Source organism: Spodoptera frugiperda, chromosome 21 (genome assembly GCF_023101765.2).
Source record: "Spodoptera frugiperda isolate SF20-4 chromosome 21, AGI-APGP_CSIRO_Sfru_2.0, whole genome shotgun sequence".
NCBI classification, from domain to species: domain Eukaryota; kingdom Metazoa; phylum Arthropoda; class Insecta; order Lepidoptera; family Noctuidae; genus Spodoptera; species Spodoptera frugiperda.
In genome coordinates, this window is record NC_064232.1 from 6075889 (window position 1) to 6098337 (window position 22449).

Consider the following 22449-nt stretch of genomic DNA (forward strand, 5'->3'; position numbering starts at 1 on the left):
CGCGCGATGATCTCCGGCCACCGTACCGTGACCAGAATCAGACGTGCCGTGCATCCACCGAACCGTGAGTGCCTCAAACAGCCATCAGACCACCACAGATGGGGCCCAGTAGGGCTGATGCCTGATCCGGAGCTGCGGACTATCTAGCGGGTTTACCAGGACTCCAGCTTAAAAAGCAGGAGTAGGAACGGAGCGGTTTTTAGCATTTAGCGGAGCGGAGTAGTTTGTCAGCTTCTATTTCTATTGCTATCTCATGATCACCAATCTGGGGCCTTAGTCTGTATTACAATTGTGCAAGAGGGACGGAGCTATGTAGGTTGTATAGCTCTCTTGCACTGCTCAGTGATCGACCATTGTGACACAATTGTAATAGCAGACTAAGGCCCCTGTTATCAGTCTCGTTCATTTCTCCTACTTCTCTCTTATGTTATTTTTTTATCTGATTACAGAAAACCAAATAACCCAACACCCTACATATGACACGATGCGACTACGACGCTGTATTCTACAGGGTTTTCTGTATCTCACTGCTAGCCATCGCGTTCACATTCACTGTGATCCTAACCAATGTGTTCATTGATATCGACGGATTGCTCGCTAGTAAGAAAGGTATACTATTTTTGGAGATTAAGCTAATAGTTATATGTGGCTATATGGCAGAATACATACAACGTCACGCCTTTTATCCCCGCTAGTAAGAAAGGTACATTCTTTTTAAAGCTTAAGGTTAAGTGGCTGATAGTTTAGATGGCTATATGGTTGTATCACAATGACATACAAAGAAGGCTCTTGCCTAGTTGCTTCAGGGATAAAAGGCGTGACGTTTATACGGATAGGCAGAGGTGCACCCTACGTCGTCTTCCCATCTTGCCATGTCTCCTACTTCTCTTTCATTATACATTTTTTATCTCATTACAGAAACCCAAATAACCCAACACCCTACATATGACACGATGCGACTACGACGCTGTATTCTACAGGGTTTTCTGTATATCACTGCTAGCCATTGCGTTCACATTCACTGTGATCCTAACCAATGTCTTCATTGATATCGACGGATTGCTCGCTAGTAAGAAAGGTACATTATTTTTAATCGACTTCAAAAAAAGGAGGAGGTTCTCAATTCGACCGTATTTTTTTTATGTATGTTAATCCATATCTCCGGCAGTTATAGACGCGACTTGCGGCAACTCATCGTTATTTGTCGCGTTGCTACTAACAATAAGCCTCTAGCATGGCATTGAAACTTAAGGTCGAGTTCCTCGTCAAACAGTTACGTGAGTAAGCCGATAACATAATAATTAAAGCCAATAGTAGTCACTTTACTTGCACAGACGTCAATCTTGTAGCCAGGATTATTCATCAACAACTTGCTTTAAGAGGTAGGCAAAGCCTTCGTTGAATCTGAAGTGCCGTATTACGTAAGTATCTGCTAGACCCAGTTCTTGAAAATGGACGATGTCACACTGTATTGGGATCGAACTATCATCACATGTACAGGACAATTGTTGCTAACAAACCTGACATTGTGGTGATAGATCGACCAAGCCGTCGCACAATGATAATAGGATATAACAATCCCACATGACGAGAATCTTGTGAAAGCTGAAAAAGATACAATTCCAGTAAATATCTTGATTTAGCTACATGAGGTTGTCGACATGTGGGATGTAGATTCAGCAATCATTGTGCCAGATAGTCGTATCTGCTCAATGGCCGTTATAGCCAAAAGCCTCGACCAACACCTGAGTAGGCTAACGTTAGATGGTTGGATCAAGAGCCTGATGCAGAAGGCAGTACTTCTGGACACGGCGCGTATTGTCCGGAAATTCCTCTCTCTTGAGCCCTGACCACCGGTAGCTTGGATTTATCCCGTTACTGGTGGGCTACTGCTTTTTATATTTTTAAATGTTTTATTTATTTTTTCTTTTTAATTTTAATTTAATATTTAAAAATGTAACAAACAAGTAAAAGAAATAAATGAATAAAAGATAAAACCCAATAGTACTCAACCCATTCAAAGACTACATTTAACACCTTTAACTACTAAACACTCATAATTAGCAACTAACCACCGCAGAATCTAATAATAGACAACAAGCGGTCACTATTACAGTTATTTCTATCACCTAATTGAATATTAATTACTTTACAGACAAACACAACACTCATATTAATGATAACATCATTCATGATGAGTTTACTCCCGAAGCCACGGACATTAATGAAGAAATCAATTATGGAGAAAATGATGAATCATATAGAACCAAACGATCCGTTGGTAAGACCCTAAACTAGTCCAGTTTGTAATCTGAGGAATCACACAACTTGATTCCCCCTAGTCCTTTCCATCATCGAACCACAAGACAATTGGCGAAGCGCTACCGTTTCATGGTGGATATCCCACCCACTCGCACGAAGCGCTTCGGTTCAAGCTTCCTTGTGCGAACTGCTAAGGAGTGGAATTCTGTGTTTCCTGATGTGTATAACCTGGGTGTCTTCAAGGCCCGAGTGAATAGGTTGCTTATGGGCAGACGTGCTCCATCGTAGGCCGCATCATCACTTACCACCAGGCGAGAACTTGGCCAAACGTCGACCCATCAAATATAAAAAAGTCAACAAGAATGTAGTTAAGTGGACTGCCCACACTTACTTAGGTATCGTCATGAGCTAATGTTCACATGTAAACAGCAGCTCATGTAGTGTAGATGTCCAGTCAACAAGGATGTAGCAAAATTATCCTGTAGAATACTTAACACAAAACTCTTTTTTGCAGAAACCCAAAGCTTTCTTTTTCACATTAAAAATCCAAAAGTGAAAAACATACTAGCCAATAAGCTATCATCTCTGCTAGAAGAATTAGACGCAGAAGAAACAGCAGACACTAAGCTTAAAGAAAAGTTAGCTAAAGAAATAGCAAAGACTACAGAAGCCCCTGTCCTTACTACAGTAGCACCAAAGCTATCTATTAAAGAAGATGAAAAAAAGAAAAAAGATGATGAACTTCTACATTTGACGATGCATAACATTCTTCTGCAAGGAATTATTGGACATTTGGACTTAAATGATGTCTACAAACGGGTCTACTCTCTGATATCCAATTTCAATGATTTGCAGCAAAAGAAAGGTATTTATTATTATTAAACTAGCTTCTACTAGCGGCTTCGCCTGGGTTCCGTGGGATAAAAAGTGTCCTATGTGTAATTCCAGACCATAATCTAGCCATGTTCTAAATTTCATCCCGATACCTTCAGAAGTTTTGATGTGAATGAGTAACAAACATACACACAAACATTCGCATTTATAATATTAGTAAAACTAGCTACCCTCGCTACTCGGCTCCTATTTATTGTAGCGTGATGATTTATGGCCTATGTCCTATACCATTTTTTAAGTGTGGGAGAGCCATGCTTTGGCACGAATGGTTTTATCCCTATTCCATAATAATAGTCTTCACCGTCTATTCAAATGACCACAAGTATAGATATTGAAACTAGTCGAGCCAACAATATTTTAATTAATTAAGTATAGATTTAATTAATGTATTTTCACTTACAGATGGACTCAGGCAAAATCCAAATGAAAAATCTAATAATAATCCGGAATCAAGGATATTGCCAAAACCAGTTGAAGCGAAGTTTTTCGATGAAATGCTAAACTGCAACGAGCTGCAGGAACAAATTGTTGAAAGCGCTACAGTTAAGGAGGAAAATAAGAAGCCAGTAAAAGGTAATAATTATAATGTTTTAAGGAACAGTGAGTAAAGTTCCCTAAGAAAAGGAGGATCCTCCGACCAGGCGAGGTGATCGTGCCTGGCGGACTTTCTGCCCAACTGTTGTTCGTTGGGATTTTCTATCCATGTTTATTCGTAAACTGCACATGTGCGATGTTGGATTTAAGACGAAATCCGTTGATATGATTGTCGATCGTCTACTGACTAAAAATCACCCCGTTCCTACTCCTGCTTTTCGAGCCGGAGCCCCAGTAAACCCGCTAGGTAGTCCGCAGTTCCGGGTCGGCATCAGCCCTACTGGGCCCCATCTGTGGTGGTCTGATGCACCGTACGCACGAGTCTGGTTCTGGTCGGGCGGCGAGCTACCCTTGCTCACCATCTACAAACCTGACCATTCGACCTATGTACAAGGCAACTCAATAAGACACTAATATTAATATTATTCTTTCAGCAAAACCTAACGTGATGATTAAAACGATCATAGATATATCATCACCGGCAAAGGATAATGACACTAAGTAAGTATTTACTAGTATTTACTATTAGCTCGTATTACGGTACTTTTCCACCAGAGATGTGCTATGTAGCTATGCTACGAAGATGTAATAGCTAAGCTGCGAAACTATGTGACCGTTTTCACTGATACTAAGTTATGTAGCTGTGCGAGGAAGATGCGCAGCTTGAGTATGCAATGTATCGCTAGTAGCGAAACCACCAGTGCTAAGCTATGTGTACCAATGAATATCATATTCATTGATGGAAGCCAAACGCATCCACAGCAACGTAACATAGCACCTTTCTAGTAAAAAGCATTCTTACGCTAATCATAAAGATAAAAGTTATGTGTAAAAAACACTGCAATCGAATTTACATTCTCTAATTATATTACAACAACTTGTTCACATGAAAACCCAAACATTTCGAACCCTATATTTAAGAATACTACAACTTTCAATATTTAATTTGCAGATCATCAAAAGACAACGTCAAAGGCGTCATAGAACTAGTATACAACGGTAAAACAATAAAATTCACTCGACCAGATATTACTGAGACATTACAACCATCCCTACCAAAATCACTCCAACCAGTAATTCAACCAAAAGTATCCCAACCAAGGACAGTAACACCAGAAACAACCACTGCAAAAGTTAATAACGACTATAATTTAGTACCAAAGATGTATTTAAACAAATTCATAGAAGAATATTTTAAAAGATACCCAAAAGATAACTTGAAAGATTCAAATAATGATGCTAAAGACCATTTCGAAACTAAACGCTTTAAAAGACACGTAAAAATAAAATACGACGGATATCCTAAAAAGATTCTAGAAAAACCAGTTGAAAAAGCAGAAGACGACGATTTATACGTTGAAATAGAAACTCACTTTGACAGCAAAGGCTTAAAAGGTGAGAAGAAAAAGAAACTAATAAGGAATATCATAGAAAAAATACAAAAGGCCATACACACTGATATGAAAGGTACACTTATAACTCCGAAACGAGAACCGAATAAAATGAGGCGATTACATTTCAAAAAACGCCTCCAAGACCCGCTAGATCATAAAAGTAACCATGTCTTAGTAAACAAATACAGTTTGCCGTTAAAAAACCTTTTCCACCGTCAGTTGAACCCTATCAGCAAGACAGTGCCGATGCAAGAGAGCTCACCTTATATTGGTTCAAGGTCTGGAGAAGAATGGAAGAAACCATGTTTCGGGCCCCATTTTTTAGCTGCCAATAAAGCCATTAATTCAGCTGAACTAAGTCAAGTAGACATTGATTATAGCAAAATTCTAGACATAAATGGTGTACCACAAAGACTACAACAGCCTTTGAATACAGAAGCCAGTGAAGAGAATCTTAACACGAATTCTTTTTATGATGTCGGTAAGATGAAATTTTTCATCAAAGACATTGATGGTTCTGGGTTTTCCGTAGGTTTCAACCAATATGTTGATGAGCCACCAGATCCTGATACTATGAGGCTGTTCACGGGTCTAGAAAATGTTATCAAGACTTACCATCAGACCTATGATCCTGTGCCAGAAGGACCTCAAGCTAGCACGACCACAGAAGCTAATATAAAGCCAGAAATTATTCCCATGCCCACAAGGAATGTTGAACATAATATAGAAAGGAGATCTGTGAACAAGAATCATGATTATCATTCTAATGAATATAAAATTATATACGATAATAATTTCATGCCTTATCGTAATTATCGAGACATTTTTGAGTCCAACAAAATCCAGCCACGGTCCAAATTAGCGTTCACTTCTCAAAAACGTTTAAAACTACCTTTAGTAGTCGACGAAAACGTTTTCGACAAAAACCTGAAACCAGCCGAAATATTCGGACTCGCGAGTCTGTTCGAAAGAAAGAAAAGAGCGATCAACATGAATAAAAGATCGATTAACATAAAAAAGATATCGAATTTAAAAAACAAAATCAAGCTGAATAGGTTTTTGAATACAAACGCGATGCCGACGAAACGAATCTATTTGAATAAGAAGAGAAATAAACGACAGATTAATAAAATAAGGATCATAGCTACAGATTTGCCACATATGTCTAAACATTCAGATGAAAATGTATTTGTAGTGTCAGACGAAAACGTATTTGCTGACAGAGCAATAGTCAAGGACATGGAAACTTCAGAAGGTGAACATGACAAGCAAGAAGACTCAGACTATCTACCTTATCAGAACGAAGACAGTATGCCCTCGACTTACATCACAAAGATATTTGATGGCCGCTCCAGACACAATCCGTTAATGTCCAAATATCCCCATGTATTCATGGAAGAAATTTCCCGATCAAGGGAAGAGTATATTCCACACAATTCGTTATTATTTGGCAAAATCCCCGGTCTTTCCACTCTAAGACAAAGTTTTGAAATGGAAAAGACTGATGAGAAAGGTGATGGTGAACATATAACTACTACAAACACTACAGATGCCCACAACAATGCTAAAGATGAAGAACTAGTTAACTCTTTAATCCCACCACCTAATAGAGCCAATTATAAAGTCACAGTCAAAATAATGCCTAAGAACCAAACAGGATTGAATTCAGGGTTTAAAGAAGTACATACAAGTATTAATAAGAGATACAATAAGAATGGCTTGCTTTACTCTTCTTTGGTAAACGTATCAGAAATATCGAAGATAATTAAACTGAATAGGACTAAAGAGGAAATGGAAGCAGACATGAGGCACGGAGGACAAGTACAACTTAGAGTACTAGGGCCACACGACAACTTTATGGCAAAAAGAATGAAAGAACAACAAGCTAAAATGTCTTTTCTATTAAAGCAACATGCAAAACACATAAACGAACAACTAACCAGACTCAATGAGGAGAAAATCAATCTAGAATCTTTGCTAACCAATGATAATATAACTGAGATTAAATATGCAGACTATGATGATACAAATCCAAAGCCTTATTTACCTAATACACCAGTAAAGAGAGCTCCAGACAGCATAGAAGAGGAACCGAAAGAAGAAGTAACAACGACAACTCAAAAGCCAAGAACTGTTAAAACAACTGCAACAACTGCTGCACCCACTACAACAACAGCAACAACACACCACTCGCTACAACAACACTTATTCACAGAGAAAATAAAAAAGAATATAATAAACACAATAGAAAGAAATGGGAACTTAACAGACCAAATACTGAGAAAGATAGATAAGAACACAGAAATACTGCAAATATTTTTGAGAAAACTCACAGAGAGAATACAGGTAACAACGCCTGCACCTATTACACCAAAAGTAGTGAGATACGCTGAACCATTTAAAGTAGACTGGACGAATCAAGCTGATCATTTCAATCAAAATATTATTGGGAAAAGGAATGACTCCCAAATTTCTATACCATTTGTTTACGCATATCAACAACCTATAATGCCTCATAAAATTAATACGCCGGTCGCTAGCGTTGTATATCATGGTCATATACATACGAATACTATACACGCTAAAGATATACATGTTGAAAAGGAAAAGATAAAATTGGAAGCTAATAATCAGTCGAGGTTTTTCATTGATGAGTTAGAAAATGATTATAAAGTCATACCAGTTGGTGATGTAAAGAAAAATAGGGATTTTATTACTAATTTAGTTAATTCTAATAATACTATTTTGACTTGAGTTTTAGATACTTCTGTAAATTCTTTATAAAGAGTTAGTGCAAGTTTTTTTTTATTTATTATAACACAACTATTGTTTATTTTTTTGACAAATAAAATTGAAATGTGTTTTGCAATTTTGTTTTTTTATTGACTTTCTTACTCAGTTCCCTAATTCCCTTCTGCATTATCTTACTTCTCTACCCAACAGGCATTTGCCAGTTATGTTATGATATGCGATGCAGGATATTTGTGACGTCATCCATTGATTTGCTCGTCGATAGTTTATGTGCGACTTCTGTCATCTGTCATCTGTCATCTGACACTTGTCAATGTGTCGCCACAATACAATTAGGGAATCTCACTAAAGATATTGTTCTAAGTAGATCCGAAGAGTTTTAATCTAAAACCCTCAATAATACATTCCTGAACCCTGAATAGCCCAAAATCATGTCCTTTTTTGAGGGGGAAAGTCATCCAATGACTTCTCCCACCTTGGGTGAAACGAGAAGAAGTGTCAGACTCTTACTAACTAAAAACCACCCCGTTCCTACTCCTGCTCTTCGAGCCGGAGCCCCGGTAACCCGTCAGGTCTTCCAAGGCTCCGTATCGGGCATCAGCCTTACTGGGCCCCATCTGTGGTGGTCTGATGGCTCTTAGAGGCGCGCACGGAATGCGACGCGCGTTCTCTCAGTTTGACCATTGACTCGATCAAAGAAACAATCATTTAATATAGTATTACATTTGCAAAGCTATATTTTATCATCAGCCCATCAAGTCATCAAAACAAACTAGTTTTTTACATATTAATTACCTTATCGATTGCCTCGTTGGTCGAGTGGTCGCAAGATGCGATTGCCGGGCAAGGGGTCTTGGGTTCGATTCCCAGGTCAGACAAAGTATTACTGGTTTTTTTGGATTTTCGAAAGTTCCCTCAGTAATAGAACGGAGTCATGAATTGTGCCATAAATGCTAAAAAATAAGTGTACGTTGTACAGTGATATTATTACATTGCGTAATGTGCACCCCTTCGGAGATAAAAGCTTTGACGTTGCATTACGTTACGCAATTACCTTATTTTTATCACTAATTTAAAATATATTTTTAAATGTTATTTTGGTTTTTGGAGAATTTCTCTGTCAGCACTGAATTTGGAATTTGGATCACAGTCCACTATCGGTATATATATGTACCTCTACAAGAGAGGGGTTTTTTAAGCCCGCCACACCCTTCCATACCGCTGCAACTCCTGTGCACCAGGATCTACAGTAGATACAACCATGCAAACACCGGAACACTGAAGTCCGGCGCGTCCCAGGGACATGAATGACTATCTTGGATCCCGCAACGAAATAAATCAGAAGATGTTATTAGAGGAGAAGAAAAAGAAAACGATAGTTTCCAATGACGAAGAGAGGGTTTGCCAAATTTCCATGCTTAGCAGGCAGGTTCTAAAACGCAAATTATGAGTTAGATTTCTCAGACATTGCTTCCCGGTCTCTACCTAATATGAAGTCCCTTAGTCTTCTCTTATGACACCCGCGCCAAGAGTAGGGTTTTTTTTAAGGGGGACATGATCCAATGTCTTCGCTTTGAGTGAGAAGAGAGTATTAGACTCTTACTGACTATAAACCAGAACATAATGCAAAGACTTCTCTCACCTTGAATAAAGCGAGAGGTAGTGTCAGACTCTTACTCACTAAAAACCACCCTGGGGGCCTACTCTGGTTCTCGAATCCGAAGTTTCGTTTAATTTTCGGCCGTAGGTTTTATTGATTTACTAATGAAATGACTTAAAATAACGTTTTATTTTTAATTTCAAATCAAAACCTATTTATTTATCTTCATTTCATTCGTTAATTTTTGTTCACAAAGGTTCGCAATAAATGGAATTGTAGTACGAAATTTGCGAAGTTTCGTCCGAAACTTCGTTTTTCGTTGAATTAGAGTAGACCCCCTGTTCCTACTCCTGCTTTTCAAGCCGGAGCCCCGGTAACCCGCTAGGTAGTCCGCAAGAAAGGTAAGGTAGGGGTGACTCAAATGTATTCCACCATCACCTCTTACCGTCGTTATAACCCATTACCATCTTCCAGTTTTGACCTCAAGAATGAGTGAGATAAGATAAGATCTCAATCAGCCGTTGTATATAAGAGATGGGTTTGAATTATTACACTGATTGCTAGTACCGTTACTGTGTCAAGATGAAGGTGGCAATTGTAAGTATTGTTTATCTATTATATAAAATTAAAGTCGGGTTTTCCTTCCTGACGCTATAACTCCAGAACGCACGAACCGATTTTGCATTGCAAAAGCAGGAAAGCAGGGAAAATTCTTGGTGGCGAAACGAAGTTCGCCTGGTTAGTTAGTTGTTTTAAATTAGATTCTGACAACGTGTATAGCCTATGTATTATTCTAAACTATAATGGAAATGTTGATGAAATTTGAAAGAGGGGTAGCCCTCTTCCAAATTTCATTTTGATTGTTGCTGTTACATTTTATCTGTTGTACATTAATTTTATTTATTACTTACTATGTAACCCGGCAAACTTTGTACCGCCTCAAACATTTTATTCCTCACCTTTAAACCTTCGCTGGACTTTTACAAATTATTCAAGACCAAAATTTTAGCGAGACTAACGAACAGCAATTGATTTTTATATATAGAGATTTATTGTAAGTTGTAGATTTATTTATTACTTCTTAAGTTTTATTCTTAAGTTTTTATTTAATGTATATTTATTTAATGTCACCATCTAGAGTCAAAGAAACCCGGCCTTACGGTACTAATGTTTAATTTTCATTCCCTGTAAAAGCTGTGAATAAAAACTGATGTACCTGTACTATTTCCTTACAGTTAAGTATATCAATACTTTGGCTGGGCTGGCATTGCTGCTCGGGATTTACTCTAACCAGAGTGAGTATTGAAATTATTTTTTTATACTGAAGAGCCCTGCTTCGGCACGAATGGGCCACGACCGGAGTGATACCACGGCCTCAAAGAAAACTGACATGAAACAACAGTTGCGTTTTGTTTGTGTGAGTGAAGTTACCGGAGGTCCAATTCCTTCTCAATCCCCGATTCCCCAACAACCTTTAAATTCTAAACCCCAAAAGGCCAACAATGTACTTGTAACGCCTCTGGTGTTTCGGGTGTCCATAGGCGGCGGTGATTGCTTACCATTAGGTGATCTGTCTGCTCGTTTACCGGCTTGGCTGGGAAATCGGGGATTGGGAAGGGTGGTAATTAGGCCTCCGGTAACCTCACTTACACAACGCATGTGTTGTTTCACCTCGCCTCCGGTCGAGCCGGCCCATTCGCGCCGAAGCATGGCTCTCACACACTTAAGAGAAGTAATGAAAATTTTACTTTATATTTAACATTTGCATTCTATCTTTTTCCAGGTAACACCATCAAATTTAGTCGTTCAATTAATAGATGATAAACTCGATGATACTCTCAGGATATCCCGCCCAAGATGGAAGGTGCCAAGTTTAAGGGAAATTATATATTACCATATAATAGAGAGGCCATTTTGGAAGTCCGACGATACGAGTAAAGAGGTTTGATTCAAGTTAATATTATGTTTTTGTTCGTAGAAGAGTTAGGCTTTTTATTCTCCTCTCTTCGTTGCGGGATCCAAGACAGTCATTTATGTCCCTGGGACGCGCCAGACTTCAATGTTCCACAATCCACTATATTGGATTAATAAAAAGTATTATCTATCTTATCTCTTCTATCAATATCTTCTGATTTATTTCGTTGCGGAATCGCGCGCGGAACGCACGGGTCTGGTTCTGGTCGGGCGGCGAGCTATACATATATGCTCACCATCGAAGCAACATTTAAAAAAATGAATAAATAAAAACAAAATAACCGCCGACTAGGCAGCTTTTAAACTTAAAAACTGCGGTTTACTCACGTAAAATGATAAAGAAAAGTTCTACTAGTTTCGAGTCGAAGAGGGACTCTTCATCATGAGCAGCATGGGCGAGGCGAGACGGAGTGGCAGCGTTTTACTGACTAAAAACCAGTTTCTACTCCTGCTTTTCGACGGAGGTTCTGGTAACCTGCTAGGAGTCCGCAGATACATCTGTTAAAGCACCTTAATGTTATATTTTTACCGTTCTAGGTTACTTCTAACGAAGAGGTTCTGGTTTCCAACGATGGACGAACGTTCACCAATGGACCAGGATATCAGTTTTTAGCTAATGACGATGACAAAGTAAGTATTGGTAATTTTTTTTAGGGTATAAGCCCGTAAACGAGTAGATGAATCACCTGATGGTAAGCAATCGCCGCCGCCCATGGACACTTGAAACACCAGAGGCGTCACAAGTGCGTTGCCGGCCTTTTAGGGGTTAGGAATTTAAGGGTTGTTGGGAAATCGGGGATTGGGAAGATTGCGTAGATGGTACAACAAAACGGTACAATAAAATTGTGTTTCACTTAAATGTATAAAATTATTCTTACTATTTTTCAGACCGAACAATCAGAAAGTGAGAATGAACCCGATGTCAAAATAAATAGCCAAGAAGATATATTGAAGAGATCTACTGATGAGGTAACAAATAATAATTGTTAAGCAGTAGCTATTCCCGCGTGGTTTCACCCACTCTGCTCGGCTACTATTGATCGTAGCGTGATGTTTTATAGCTTATAACCTTTCTCGATAAATGCACTATCCAACACAAAAATAATTATTCAAATCGGAAGAGTAGTTTCGGAGATTAGCGTGTTCAAAATAACAAATATTATTCACGAGTAAATATTTTTTTTTATAATTTTTCAGCTTTATATGTATATTAATAGATATAAATATGGATATCATTAAATGAACTGTCTTATTAGTCGAAGGGCCTCAAGAGAATTACTAGTCAAGGAATTACGGGCTCGATTCCCAGTCCTAAGAATATGCTATATTTTATCCACTTACAAAAGTACATTTTTATAGTTTTTAATAAAAAAGATGACGCAAATGTTAGTTAAAAGAGAAGTGTTTCAATCCCCATTATATTATATGTTAACAGGTATCAGAAGATTCACTAAATGAATTACCAGTAGACGCAGCACAAAATGAACTAGAAGACGAACCAAAGGATGCTCAAGAAGAAGCACCTATAAACAGACAAGATGGACAAAAAGACTTGCCAGAAGATATATTAAAAGATACGCCAAGTGAATTAAAGGACGCGCAAACAGATGTACACAAAGAGACACCAGAAGACCAAAAGAAGATAACAGAAGATAAACGAAATGATGAACAAAAAGACCAAAGAAGACGGAAACGTGATGTTTTAGAAGAAGACCGAGTAAGTATTAATGTTATTTGAAAGACCGTCACGTTATTTAGAATATAGGTAGGTCTATAGGTGTAATAAATAGACTCTAGTCAAATTCAATACTTTTTTCGAAACGTCAGATACCTTATTTTATATGATATATAACTCAGTATGCGTTTTGACTTCATCAGATTTTAAATCATTTTTTTAATAGCAAACAACTTATTTCTAGAAAATTCACTAGAAAAATTCGAATTAACTAGATCATCAAATCTATGAATGAAAGTGTGATTATTTTTGTATATTTTTTTTTTGTATTGAAAAGTCGAAATAATTTATTTTTGACTGAGGAAACCAACCAATGCTAACAAAACCTTTATTTTACAGTTGTCAAAAGATCGACGATATAAACGAGATATACAATATGGAGTAAGTTCTTTAATTTTTTTTTTGTTTTAATTATGTTATCGACTTACTCACGTAACTGTTTGACGAGGAACTCGACCAGTTTCAAGCCATGCTAGAGGCTCATATTCATGAGCAGCATTCCGCGACACACGACGCGACGATTGTCGCGCTAGTCGAGTTCCTCCTCAAACAGTTACGGGAGTAAGCTGATAACATAATAATTAATTTAATATGTCGTCACGAAAGTTACAATAAAAAAAAAGATAGAGTGATTCAGGAGGAAGGTTTAAACGTATAATACATGCATAATATAACACCATTGCAACTCATGCGAAGCTGGGGCGGGTCGCTAGTTAATAATAAATAGACAATGAATAATTGTCAATGTGAGGTAGAGCTATCTATTGTAATATACATTGTAATAACAGCTTCAAAAACTCTATATAACAAAAACTCCTTAATTTTCAGCAACGCTTACTACCACTGGTCCCACCAGCAAAACTATCGGACTACGTGAAAAATGTCCTTTCATTAAATGCAAGGAAGCCTGTAAATAAACAACCTGAAGCTGAAAGTAACAATGTATATATAAATACATAATTATCATTTTCATTGTATATGTCTTTTGGCAACTGTCAAACGGCTATGGGCTTATGTTGTTCAATACTTATTCTTTCATCAATACTAAGTGCGTTTTTTGGGGGGGTAAAATCCAGTGACGTCTATCGCCTTGGATGAGGTGAGAGGGAGTGTCAGACTCTTACTGACTAAAAACCACCCCGTTCCTACTCCTGCTTTTAGCCAGAGCCCCTATAACTCGCTAGGTAATCCGCAGCTCCGGATTTTCTTCTATACCATTGAAATTCGATTAATGAGAGTCCACTGTTAGACACAGCCTCCTCTACAAAAAAGGATTTTTCATAATCTCATCCATACTTAGCTACTTACTTATAAATTGGCAATCAGATCATGATCCCATGGGATTACAGTTATCATTATTATTTTCAGGCCTTGAAAAGTGAGCTAAGTTCCTTCAAAGACGCAGTACATAACACGCTACCTGCTTATGTGCCAAGAACTGTGCGTCCGAAGACGTATGGGATGGTCTTACGAGGGGACGATGCTGTCGTTTGGAATGTAAGTAGACTTAAAATACTATAATATAATATATGAAGTTCAGAATAACAGAATAATCGTCACGCCTTTTATCCCTGAAGGGGTAGGTAGAGGTGCACATTATGGCACGTAATGCCGCTGTACAATGTACTTTTCACCATTTATGTTATAAGTCCCATGTAATAGGGGGTGAGCCTATTGCCATATACTGGGCACTATTCCAGACTCCGTGCTACTACTGAGAAATTTTCGATAAACTGAAAAAAGCCCGGTAATATTTTCCCGACCCGGGAATCGAACCCGAGACCCCTTGCTCGGCAGTAGAACTGGCGACCACTCGGTCAACAAGTAAGGATAAAAACACAACAATCAAATATTTAAAGACGTCTGAGTCCTAGTGAAGAGTCTGTCTCCTAGTGAAACTATTTGTTTATTTCAAAGTTAAGAGGAAACTTTGAGGGGGTAAAATCATTCAATGACTTCTCCCGCCTTGGGCGAGGCGAGAGTAAGCGTTAGACTCTTACTGACTAAAAACCACCCCGTTCCTACTCCTGTTTTTCAAGCCGGAGCCCTGCAACCTGATAGGCAGTCCGCAGCTCCGCATTAGAAAGTTACCCTCTAGGGTCAAAGAAACCCGATTTAACGAATACCTACTTAGTAATAAATGTGATTTTTATTCGCATCGTGTTATTATGAAATGTGAAAGATATCGTTTTATGTTTTCAGAATCTGAATGGCCCGTTAGCGTTCCATGTTGGACCCAGCAGCAACAGCGTCGAAGACTTAGCAGAGGTAACTACGGTAATTCAGAAATTAGAAAACAGCTTATAATAATTTTGTCCTAAACACAAAATCCAGTATGACATAACTTTTTTTAACCCTTCGTATGTTTGGAACGTGGATCCACGCGAGACACAATGTGTTTCCTATTGTTGTCTTATATTCGGGCATACGAAAGGTTAAATAACGTTACACTAGGATTTCCCCCTGTGCCGTGTGGGTGCGTTAACAAACATACTAGTTCACATACACATGACACCCAGACCGGAAACTACAATTTGTGGATTATACAATGAGTTGCTCCGTGCGTGTATCGAACCCGGTACACGCTACGCGGCAGCTAACTAATTTCCTAAATAATCTAATACAAAATATTTGAATTTTCAGTTAAACAGCGACAGTAAAGAATCTGATTCTAAAGAATCCAACGAAAAGAACCCTTCTTCATACTCTAGTCAAGAATCGTTCGAAAATGTTACTTATAGTCAAGTAACTGTCCATGGCTTAGATGATAAAAACCCTATAGACAACATCGAAGAAAATTCCAATGAAAGTGCTTCAGAAGAAACTTCAGATGAAGAAACTGGTGATCTTGGCGAAGAAGCTGGTGATTCTGTCGAAGAAACTAGTGATTCTATTGAATCTAATGAAAGTTCTGACAAATCTGGTGATTCTGAAACCAATTCAAAAGAAGATGGAGACGAAACAGACAAGAATGGGGCAACGAACGATGTTATTCATAAAGTAGATAAAATAATTGACGATTTACATAATATGTTTGTTAAAGGGAACACTAGTATTGTTTTAGATAAAGATAAAATACACGTGTCTAGTGTACTTAATGATGTTCTAGGAGATGATATTATTAACAAAGAAGAGCAAATACTGAAACCTAGTCTTGAAATTAAAAGCGACGCTACAGGTAAAACTAATATAGTAAATGTACTAGAAGGATTGTTTACTAAAATAGTCAAAAACAAAATAGTTATCAATAATAACGCGGCTATGTCTGAAGAGTCGGATAAAATTGTCGCTGAAAAGGATGCTGTTAGTACTGAAAAACCTAAAGATCAAGTTGGTGATGAAGATGTTAAAATTACACCTGAAAAAGATGAGGATTCTAAAGAAAATGAGAAACCAGACGCTGATGAAGAAAAGCCTTCTGAAAATGAAAAAAAAGAAGCGACTTCAGAAAGCATTGATGAGAAAGTAACCACAGAAAATCCTGAAAATGCTGAAGACAAAAACAATTCATTAGAAAAACCTGAAATTCTAAAAGACGACATACCTGACATAGCACCTAACAAAGAAGAAAAAGATGAAGATTTGGAAAAAGATTCTAAAGAAAATAAAGAAGAATTACATACAGAAAAAGATATTAAAGAAAATGACGCAGTAGAAAAAGAAAATAATGATAAAGTTCTACCAGACGACGAAGAAAAACGTTCTGATAGTGATGAAAAGGAGAAAAAACCTTTAGAAGATGATAAAAAGGTTACAGAAGACAGTAAAGAACCTTCTAAGGATGAAAAAGAAGAATCAAAGGACGTAACAGAAGCGCCTGTGGATAAATTGGAAGAAGAAAAGGATGCTGTTGAAGAAAAGGTAAATAAACATGTCATAATACTGAAGGAGAGAACAAGAGTATTTCGACAGTTAATCAAAGTCAAATCATTTATTCCAATTAAACCATAAATAAGTACTTTTGAAATGTCTTAATGTTCTTTTGTTTTTGTTTATTTTTAAAAATTCATTCATATTTCTCTTGGTTTCAAGTTATCACTTAATATTAAATGTTGGTTACCCAGTTACCTATAATTGGCGACTGTATAAGTCCAAAACTGATATGTATTTACTGCACTTAATATTTTTTATACAGAAGCTGTTGGTAAACCTTTATTTATAAATAAAATAAAATAAATGTCAACAAATAAAGAAATCAACAATAGTCTGACAGTCTGTCCGTCAGTGAAGCTAGGTGTTCGTTCTAAAGTGTAGCTTCGAATGGAGAAGAACGAGCAAGAAACTCATTATTATTAACTTTATTTTTACAGGAAAATGAAGATAACGTATCGGAACCAGATAAAGTGATGGATTTAATAAACAATGTAAGTACTTGGTATAAAGAATCTAAATTACGATTGACAATGAAACGATCACGAAAAAGGTCCAGTAGTTCTACTAATCGAACCCGAGACCCCTTGCCGTCCCAGTTGCGTCCACTCGGCTAACGACGCCCACTTTATGACTAATAATATATAATATATTATGTATCGAGACTTGTACGACTAACTGTGTTTTAAATTCTGACTTGTATTTTATTATTGTATGCCTCAACGACGGGACATAGGTGAACTTATTTTAATTATTTATGATGCAAACCAGTTCACAATAAAGATGATTTGATTTGATTTGAGGCAAACAACGTAAAAGTAACTCATATTTGCAGAATTAAAACTTATACCAAAATGTATTTATTTTCAGGAGAAATTCTGGGATTTCATGGGAGACTTGGGCAAGAAATATATCGCGTCTCTGTCAGAGGTATGTAACTTGTAAAGTATTTGAAAGTGTGCGAAAGAAGTGATATTCAGTTACTTTTTTTAAATATTTTAGTAGTTTAATTTTGTTCGACCGAAGTGATAAAAAACCGACGTGAAACAACGCTTAAGTTGTGTTTCGTTGTGTGAGCGAGGTAACCGGAGGCCAAATTACCTATTACAATTACCCCTTCCCAATCTTCCCAGTCCCCGATCCCACCCCCCAACAACCCATAAATTTCTAACCCTCTAAAGGCCGGCAACGCACTTGTAACGCATTTGGTGTTTTAAGTGTCCATGGGCGGCGGCGATTGCCATCAGGTGATCAGTCTGCTCGTTTACTGGCTTATACCATAAAGAAAGTCTAATGAGAATGTACCATGTTACCTAATAATTGGCACAAATCCATAATTTTTAATAAATATAACATTAAACCAAAACCAGTTGTAAAAACCATAAACAATCACTATAAGCAATAAAAATTCTATTCTATATTCACAGCGCACCAAGAAATTCATCAAAGAAGAAATAACAGCACAAATAGAAAAATATTTCGAAGAACATAAACCTGAAATCAATTTAGAACCAGAAAAAGAAGTGCTGCGCGAAAAGCAACCTAAAATTGAGCCTCAAAAAGACGAAATTGATGTGACAACACCTGATAACTCTGATGAAACAGTAACAAATCCCTCTGAAGCTGAAGATAGTACAGAAAAACCTATTGATAATGAAAATAAAGAAGATAGCAATAAAGAAGAAGAAGTTAAAAGGACTTTAGAAGACAAAACAGAAGAACACCAAACTGCAGAAGATAAATCAAAGGATAAACCATCAGTTTATGTAAAAGCCAATACTATATACGGTAACTCAGTAGGTAGCGACAAAGTAACTAATGTTTACATATTCTATGGAAGCAAAAACTTAGGTGATATCATGAAAAATGTAAAAGATCTTGTAGATGGTGACGACACTACAAATATTTTCGCTTTTGGACCTGAAAAGGGAAAACATACTAGTCATAAAAAGGATAAAAGTCATATTTATGATGGGGCTGATAAACTTAGAGAAGAAGAACAACATATTGAAAAGGAATCTCAGGAAAAAGTAGATGATAAGGAAATTAAAGACCAAATTGAACCAAACGAAGTAAAAAATGTTGAAGAAAAACCAAATTCTAATGTGGACTTAGTAGCTGAAAAAGATGCTATTGATGATGTAGCTGTAGAAGCAGAAGGAGATGAAAAACAAGAAGATTCTTCTAAAAAACAGGACAAACCTGAAAAATCTGATAAAGACTTATCATCTGATAAGAAAGATGACTTAAAAGAAAAAACAGACGTAGAAAAAGATTCAAAGGAAGTTAAATCTCATAATAAAAAGCCGTCAAAAGAAAAACCTACAAAAACTGACAAAAATAAATCTACCAAAAAAGAAAACTCTAAGGAAGGCGAATCAGTAGAGAAAAAAGATGTGACTGCAGAAAAAGAGGAAGCAGCTGAGAAAAAAGAGGCAACAGCTGAAAAAGATGAAAAGAAAGATAAATACACTGATAGTAAAAATAAACCATCGGAGGAAAAAGATAAATCTGGCAAAAAACATGAGGCTGCTAAGAAAAAAGGTGAATCTGCTAAGAAGAAACATGACTCTGCAAAGGAAAAACATAAACCTGACGAAATTAAAGAGGAATCTACTGAAAAACATAAACCTAATAAGAAAAAAGACAAAACTGCTGTAAAAGATCAAGGTGCTGAGAACAAAGAAGCATCTGCTGAGAAAAAAATAAACCTGTTGAAAAGGACGCGACTAGTGAAAAGAAGGATAAATCTTCTGAGAAGAAAGTTGAGATTACTGAGAAAGAAGATAATACTGCAGACAAAACAGTTGAAAAGGAAGATAAATCTGCAGAAAAAGTAGAAGCTGTCGAGAAAAAAGATAAATCTGGCGAAGAAGATGTAGACGCTGTGAAAAAAGATGATTCTGCAGAGAAGAAGGGTGAGTCTTCTGAGAATAAAGACAAATTACCTGAAAAGGATGAAAGTGGCGACAAAAATGACGAATCTGCTGAAAAGAAAGACGAATCCGCTGAAGAGAAAGACAAATCAGATGAAAAGAAAGAAGAATCCGCCGAAAAGAAAGAAGAAACTGCGCAAAAGATAGATAAACCCGCTGACAAAAAAGATGAATCTACTGAAAAGAAAGATGAATCAGATGATAAGATAGACAAATCAGATGATGAGAGAGACGCATCCGCTGAAAATAAAGATGAATCAAATGACAAAAAACATAAACCTGCTGAGAAGAAAGACGAATCTACAGCAAAAGATGAAGGTGTCCAGAAGAAAGGGGAGGCTGAAGAGAGAAAAGATGAATTAGCCGAGAAACAGGATAATTCTGCTGAAACGAAAGATGAATCGGATAAGAAAGAAGAATCTGCGGAGAAGAAAGATGAATCTGCTGAGAAGAAAGATGAATCTTCAGAGAAGAAAGACGAATCTGTAGACAAAACAGAAAAATCTGACAAAAAAGATGAATCTACTGAAAAAAAGGATAATTCTGCTGAAACGAAAGATAAAACGGATAAGAAAGATGAACCAATAGAGAAGAAAGATGTGGTTGCAAATAAAGAGGATGCTGACGAGAAAAATGACGAATCTGTAGACAAAAAAGACACATCTGACAAAACAGACGAATTTCCTGAAAAAAATGACGAACTTTCTGACAAAAAAGAGGAATTAGACGAGAAAAAGGATAATTCTGCTGAAACGAAAGATGAAACGGATAAGAAAGAAGAATCTGCGGAGAAGAAAGATGACTCCACAGAGAAGAAAGACGAGCCTTCTGATAAAAAAGAAGAATCTACTGAATAGGACAGTGAGTCTGCTAAAAATGACTAGAAGTGAATAGGTTGCTCATGGGCAGACGTGCTCCATCGTAGGCCGCATCATCACTTACCATCAGGCGAGATAGCGGCCAAACGTCGACCCATCAAATATATAAAAAAAAACCTAAATCTAAATCTAAAAACTCTACTAACTACCGTACTTAAAGACGTTTAATCATTACTTAAACTATTCCTTAGTAACGATTTTGTTTCGAAAACAATTGCTAAGGACTGGGTTAAGTAACCATTAAATGACTCTGAGTATGGCGGTAAGAGTTATTCAGTAATGACATAGAACAGATTTTTTTATTTTTTAAAGTCAAAACATATTTCAATTACCAAACCTTACAAGCATAGGTACTTAAAATGTCAGAATATAATAGTCCGTCAGTGAAGCTAGGTGCTCGTTCCAAAGTGTAGATTCCTATGGAGAAGAACGAGCAAGAAACTCCATTCGTTACTCTTTAAAATAAAAAGACTAATTGATTGATAAAGAGTTTGGCAAAAAAAACTATTGATTGTAGTTGATTTAACCTCTAAAAATGGTTTTAAAGTCAAAGTCAAATCATTTATTCCAATTAAACCATATATTTAGGTACTTTTGAAATGTCAACAAATAAAGAAATAAATAATAGTCTGTCAGTAAAGCTAGGTGCTCGTTCCAAAGTGTAGATTCGAATGGAGAAGAACGAGCAAGAAACTCCATCGTTACTCTTTTAAGTGTTGTAAATAGTAGATTAAAGTATAATAAGTTAAATAATGAAAATAAATAAATATTTAATAATGAATCAATGTGTTTTTCTGTGAGGTACTCCCTTACAAAATATGTTTTAAACATTACCCCACACTAGGAATTTCCTGTCGTGGGTGCGTTTACAAACATACAATTTCACATAATTTTATCACACACACACTGCCTTGTTGGTCTCGGGTTCGATTCCCGGGTCGGACAACCACTGAGAAATGTTTAATATTAGTAGAATAGTAAGATAAAGTTCTCACTAAAAACTTGACCATTTTTGTAAATGGTTTATAGAATTTTGCAATCCTAGATAATCCAATCCAAACCTTAAAATCCCAAGTCTAACCAAAGAATAAAAGGTTTGCTGCGGACTACCTAGCGGTTTTACTGGGGCTCCGGCTGGAAAAGCAGGAGTAGGAATGGGTTGGTTTTTAGTCAGTAAGAGTTTGACACTCCCTCTTGCCTCGTCTAAGGAAAAGTAATTGGATAATCATCCATTATCAAACAAAGGGTTAAAAGGTTTCGCCCAAGGTCGCAAAAAAAAACAAACAAGACAAATATTTTAAAACATTTTTATTTATTACTAAATAACAAGGAAATATCTTATGGCACTGAGGAGTGGGACATTAAAAACGGGTCAGACTTATAGATAGACTACAATTGTGATAAAAATACTATGTCAGACATTTCACATGATCCTGGAATCGGCCTCATCTAGTTATTTAATGTCCAAATACTCAAACGCTACTCAATTTTAAGACGCTCTCAAAACTATTTCTGTCCCTATCAATTCTTTATAAAATGACAGAGATATACGATATTTAAG

At 36.9% G+C, this 22449-nt stretch overlaps 2 protein-coding genes across 2 annotated transcripts; both read left to right on the forward strand.

The window, feature by feature from the left end:
• The first annotated feature begins 437 nt into the window (after nucleotides 1-437).
• LOC118280178 (uncharacterized) lies at nucleotides 438-7957 on the forward strand. The gene is made up of 7 exons (XM_050702240.1): nucleotides 438-609; nucleotides 929-1078; nucleotides 2156-2281; nucleotides 2777-3127; nucleotides 3559-3729; nucleotides 4185-4251; nucleotides 4703-7957. The coding sequence occupies exons 1-7, from the start codon at nucleotides 477-479 to the stop codon at nucleotides 7896-7898; spliced, it is 4194 nt and encodes a 1397-aa protein (XP_050558197.1). The 5' UTR covers nucleotides 438-476; the 3' UTR covers nucleotides 7899-7957.
• A 2120-nt stretch (nucleotides 7958-10077) lies between these two features.
• LOC118280173 (titin homolog) lies at nucleotides 10078-20867 on the forward strand. Its single transcript, XM_050702241.1, has 13 exons — nucleotides 10078-10092; nucleotides 11279-11437; nucleotides 12007-12099; nucleotides 12358-12438; nucleotides 12905-13186; nucleotides 14033-14146; nucleotides 14573-14701; nucleotides 15407-15472; nucleotides 15848-17065; nucleotides 17515-17568; nucleotides 17945-18004; nucleotides 18502-19731; nucleotides 19797-20867. The coding sequence occupies exons 1-13, from the start codon at nucleotides 10078-10080 to the stop codon at nucleotides 20865-20867; spliced, it is 4572 nt and encodes a 1523-aa protein (XP_050558198.1).
• The last annotated feature ends 1582 nt before the right edge of the window (nucleotides 20868-22449 follow it).

Bases quoted from the DNA above. Each gene is read 5' to 3' on its own strand.
- LOC118280178 (XM_050702240.1), top strand. From the start codon at position 477: ATGACACGATGCGACTACGACGCTGTATTCTACAGGGTTTTCTGTATC. The intron at 610-928 runs GTATACTATTTT...AGAAACCCAAAT, and splicing joins ATTGCTCGCTAGTAAGAAAG to AACCCAACACCCTACATATG. The intron at 1,079-2,155 runs GTACATTATTTT...ATTACTTTACAG, and splicing joins ATTGCTCGCTAGTAAGAAAG to ACAAACACAACACTCATATT.
- LOC118280173 (XM_050702241.1), top strand. The intron at 13,187-14,032 runs GTAAGTATTAAT...CTTAATTTTCAG, and splicing joins ATGTTTTAGAAGAAGACCGA to CAACGCTTACTACCACTGGT. The intron at 14,147-14,572 runs GTATATATAAAT...TATTATTTTCAG, and splicing joins CTGAAGCTGAAAGTAACAAT to GCCTTGAAAAGTGAGCTAAG.